The sequence below is a fragment of the Neomonachus schauinslandi genome, unplaced genomic scaffold (assembly GCF_002201575.2).
Source record: "Neomonachus schauinslandi unplaced genomic scaffold, ASM220157v2 HiC_scaffold_1925, whole genome shotgun sequence".
Lineage (NCBI taxonomy): Eukaryota > Metazoa > Chordata > Mammalia > Carnivora > Phocidae > Neomonachus > Neomonachus schauinslandi.
The window spans coordinates 1-3,143 of NW_025410615.1; the positions used below are offsets into that span (position 1 = coordinate 1).

General features: G+C 64.8%; 1 protein-coding gene across 1 annotated transcript; it reads left to right on the forward strand.

Annotated features, from left to right (window-relative positions):
* Positions 1-1,400: 1,400 nt before the first annotated feature.
* LOC110590164 (hepcidin) lies at positions 1,401-2,762 on the forward strand. Its single transcript, XM_021700909.2, has 3 exons — positions 1,401-1,535; positions 2,498-2,557; positions 2,643-2,762. Exons 1-3 carry the CDS (start codon positions 1,449-1,451, stop codon positions 2,745-2,747), a joined length of 252 nt encoding a protein of 83 aa, XP_021556584.1. The 5' UTR covers positions 1,401-1,448; the 3' UTR covers positions 2,748-2,762.
* Positions 2,763-3,143: the final 381 nt, after the last annotated feature.

Genomic DNA, 3,143 nt, shown 5'->3' on the forward strand with positions numbered 1-3,143 from the left:
GAAGGTGTGTGCAGCAGGGAGCGGCCTGCACTTCCCGGACCCCACAGCCCCCATTTTTGTGGTTTCGAGTGGGCCTTGGCAGCAGCTCAGGGCCAGGAAGAGTGTTCATTCCTTGGCAGCATCGTCCACAGGCCCTTAGGCTGCAGCTGACCCTGCCTGGGTGGTCCGCGAGAGTCAGGGAGGAAACACGGCCAAAGGCCCGTCTGTGGAATCAGGGTTTGTGGTTCCCGGGACCATGTGCACCCAAAGAGGGCTCAGAGTAGGTGGGAGTGGGGTTGCCACGGTCAGGCCACCTGCTTCGTCTCTCCATCCAGTGGCCTGCTGGAGAACCGGCCCTCAAGAAAAAAGGCCCAGGTTTGTAGAGTCAGCCGATGTCTGTGGTTTAAATGTGCCCACCACTGCCGGATTCCAGGTGCCAGTGTGGGCCCAGTCCGGCGTGCTCCCCTGTGGCCTCCTGTGCTTGTGGGGAGACGGGAAAGCCCAGTGGTGCGAACACAGGCCCCAGGGTCAGGCTGCTCAGGCTGGAACCCTAGCTCTTGCCTCTGGGTGAGCTTGGGCACTGCCCCCATCTCTCCCTGCAGTTCCTCCTATAGAATGAAGAAATCAAGTCTTGGGGTGGGCACAGTGCTAAGAGGGAGCAGGGCCTGGGCGGCCAGGCCCCGGGGATTGGGGGCGAAGAAGGCAGCCGCGGCCCCTGAATACAGAGCAGAGCCCAGCACGGGGCCGGCAGGAGCCGCTCGGACAGGTGGCACAGATGTGGGTCCGTACATCTGGCACAGAAGAGGCAGGCCTCCGGGGTTAGCAATGACCAACACTGTGGGCTTCAATGGGCAAAAACTCCAGAGACCTTTTCTGATACTCAGAAAACCACACGCACGCTGGGGGCTTGTGCCGACATGAACCCGTGCGTCTGGCTGCCCCAGCGTTTCCTGCCTGGATCTGCGCCCTGTGTGAAGGGAGCCTGAAGCGGAAGGAATGATGCTGGGCACCCCCGGGGGGGCCCGTAAGCAACGGCCAGCCTCCCTGGGGATGAGGACATCGGGAAAGGGTGGGGAATAGGAGGTCACCTCGCTCCTACTCATCGGCCTGTCCAACTTCTGGGGCAAAAGGGGGAATTTTTTTCCCGAGGTCAACAGGGTGATGCCATGTCAGGGAAAGTGTTCCCAGGTGGCTGGCTAGAGGCGCGTGTCTGTGGCCCCGACTGCCCCACCCCCTGGACACACCTCTGCTAAGGGTGACATAACACTGTTCCCTGTCACTCTGTTCCCGCTTATCTCCGGTCTTGTCGGCGCCACCACCTTCTTGGAAATGAGTTAGGACAAAGGGGAGGGGGCTTAGCACCCCCGCCTCCTCCAGAAGGACCCATAAAAGCAACTGAAACGGGGCCCCAGACGCCACAGCCAGTCCTGAACCCAACGAGACAGCAGGACAGCCAGACAGACGGCACGATGGCAATGAGCACGCGGATCCAGGCTGCGGGCCTCCTGTCCCTCCTCCTGGCCCGTCTGGCCAGTGGCTGGGTTCTTCCGCCCCAGGTGAGAGCCCACAGGGCCTGGGTCCGGCTCGGCGGCCGAGACCACCGGAGAGCCAGGCCCTGGGAGGGGAGTGCTGAGGGCAGCCGCAGACCCCTTAGCACGGGACAGAGCTCAGGGCAGGGAAGGGGGGGTACAGAGCCGGGGGCCTGAGTATCAGGGACTGGAGGCCCCGAACGAATTGCACCGTGAGTGGCGTGTCTGCTCCGTGTTCAGTCCTAGTCTGGACAGTGGGGAGCACACAGGGAACAAGGTAGATGAGAGGAGTTCTGCTCTCACGGACCTTACATCCCAGTCAGGGAATTAGAAATAAGATCATTGTGTTTTAGTAAATGCTCTTCATGAATAACGGAAAATGATGATGATACCCGAGTGACCGTGAGGGGTGGGGGGAGGTCTTCAGATGGGATCAAGAGTTTGGTGAGAAAATGAAATCTGACCTAGGACTGGGAGGATAAGAGAAGGGGACAGCAAACAAATGCCCGGGAGAGGGCAAGTGTGGCGCACGTCCCCAAGGATCAGGAGGTGTAGTGAGTGAAGGGGACGGTACTTGGAGAGGAGATTGAGGGGCGGCCGGGCCAAGTCTTGCGGACAACTGTGGAAATACTGATTTTCCTCCACGAGCAAGGGGAGCCCCGCAGGCTTTTAATCGGACTGCTAAGGCATGGGGAACAGAATGGATGGCGTAAGATGCAGGGAGACGTGTTCCAGGCGGGGGTGGCAGCAGGCCCGGGAGGGCGATGTCCCCAAGAAGAGTAGCTGTGGGGAGAGAAGGAGACAGATCTGGGATGTCTATGGGAAGAGCTGCGTGAGCGGAGGGGAGAAAAGTCCGGACCGCCAGGCGGCTCCCAGGACACCCACGGAGCCCCAGGACACCGACCCTTGGGGAGGAGCCGGTGTGTGGGGGCAAGTCTGAGAGCTCCCCTGGGCCCTGGCCTTCCTCACCACCCCTTCTGCTCCCGCAGACAGGACAGCTCACAGCCCTGCAAGCCCAGGACGCAGCTGGAGCCGAGGCTGGCTTGATGGTGAGAGCACCGACGACTCCCTCCTGAGCCTCCCCCAGCCCTTGCCTGGGCCCGAGCTCCGCTCACTCTCCCTTCCTCCCCACAGCCCACGCTCCCAAGGCTGAGGAGGCGAGACACCCACTTCCCCATCTGCCTGTTCTGCTGTGGCTGCTGTAATAAACCAACGTGTGGGCTATGCTGCAGGACCTAGAGCCTCCCAGCCTGGCCCCCCGCCCTCCGGTCCTCCCCGCCCCCGCCGGTCCTCCCCGCCCCCGCCGGTCCGCCCCGCCCCCGCCGGTCCTCCCCGCCCCCGCCGGTCCTCCCCGCCCCGGCCGGTCCTCCCCGCCCCCGCCGGTCCTCCCCGCCCCCGCCGGTCCTCCCCGCCCCGGCCGGTCCTCCCCGCCCCCGCCGGTCCTCCCCGCCCCCGCCGGTCCTCCCCGCCCCGGCCGGTCCTCCCCGCCCCCGCCGGTCCTCCCCGCCCCCGCCGGTCCTCCCCGCCCCGGCCGGTCCTCCCCGCCCCCGCCGGTCCTCCCCGCCCCCGCCGGTCCTCCCCGCCCCGGCCGGTCCTCCCCGCCCCCGCCGGTCCTCCCCGCCCCCGCCGGTCCTC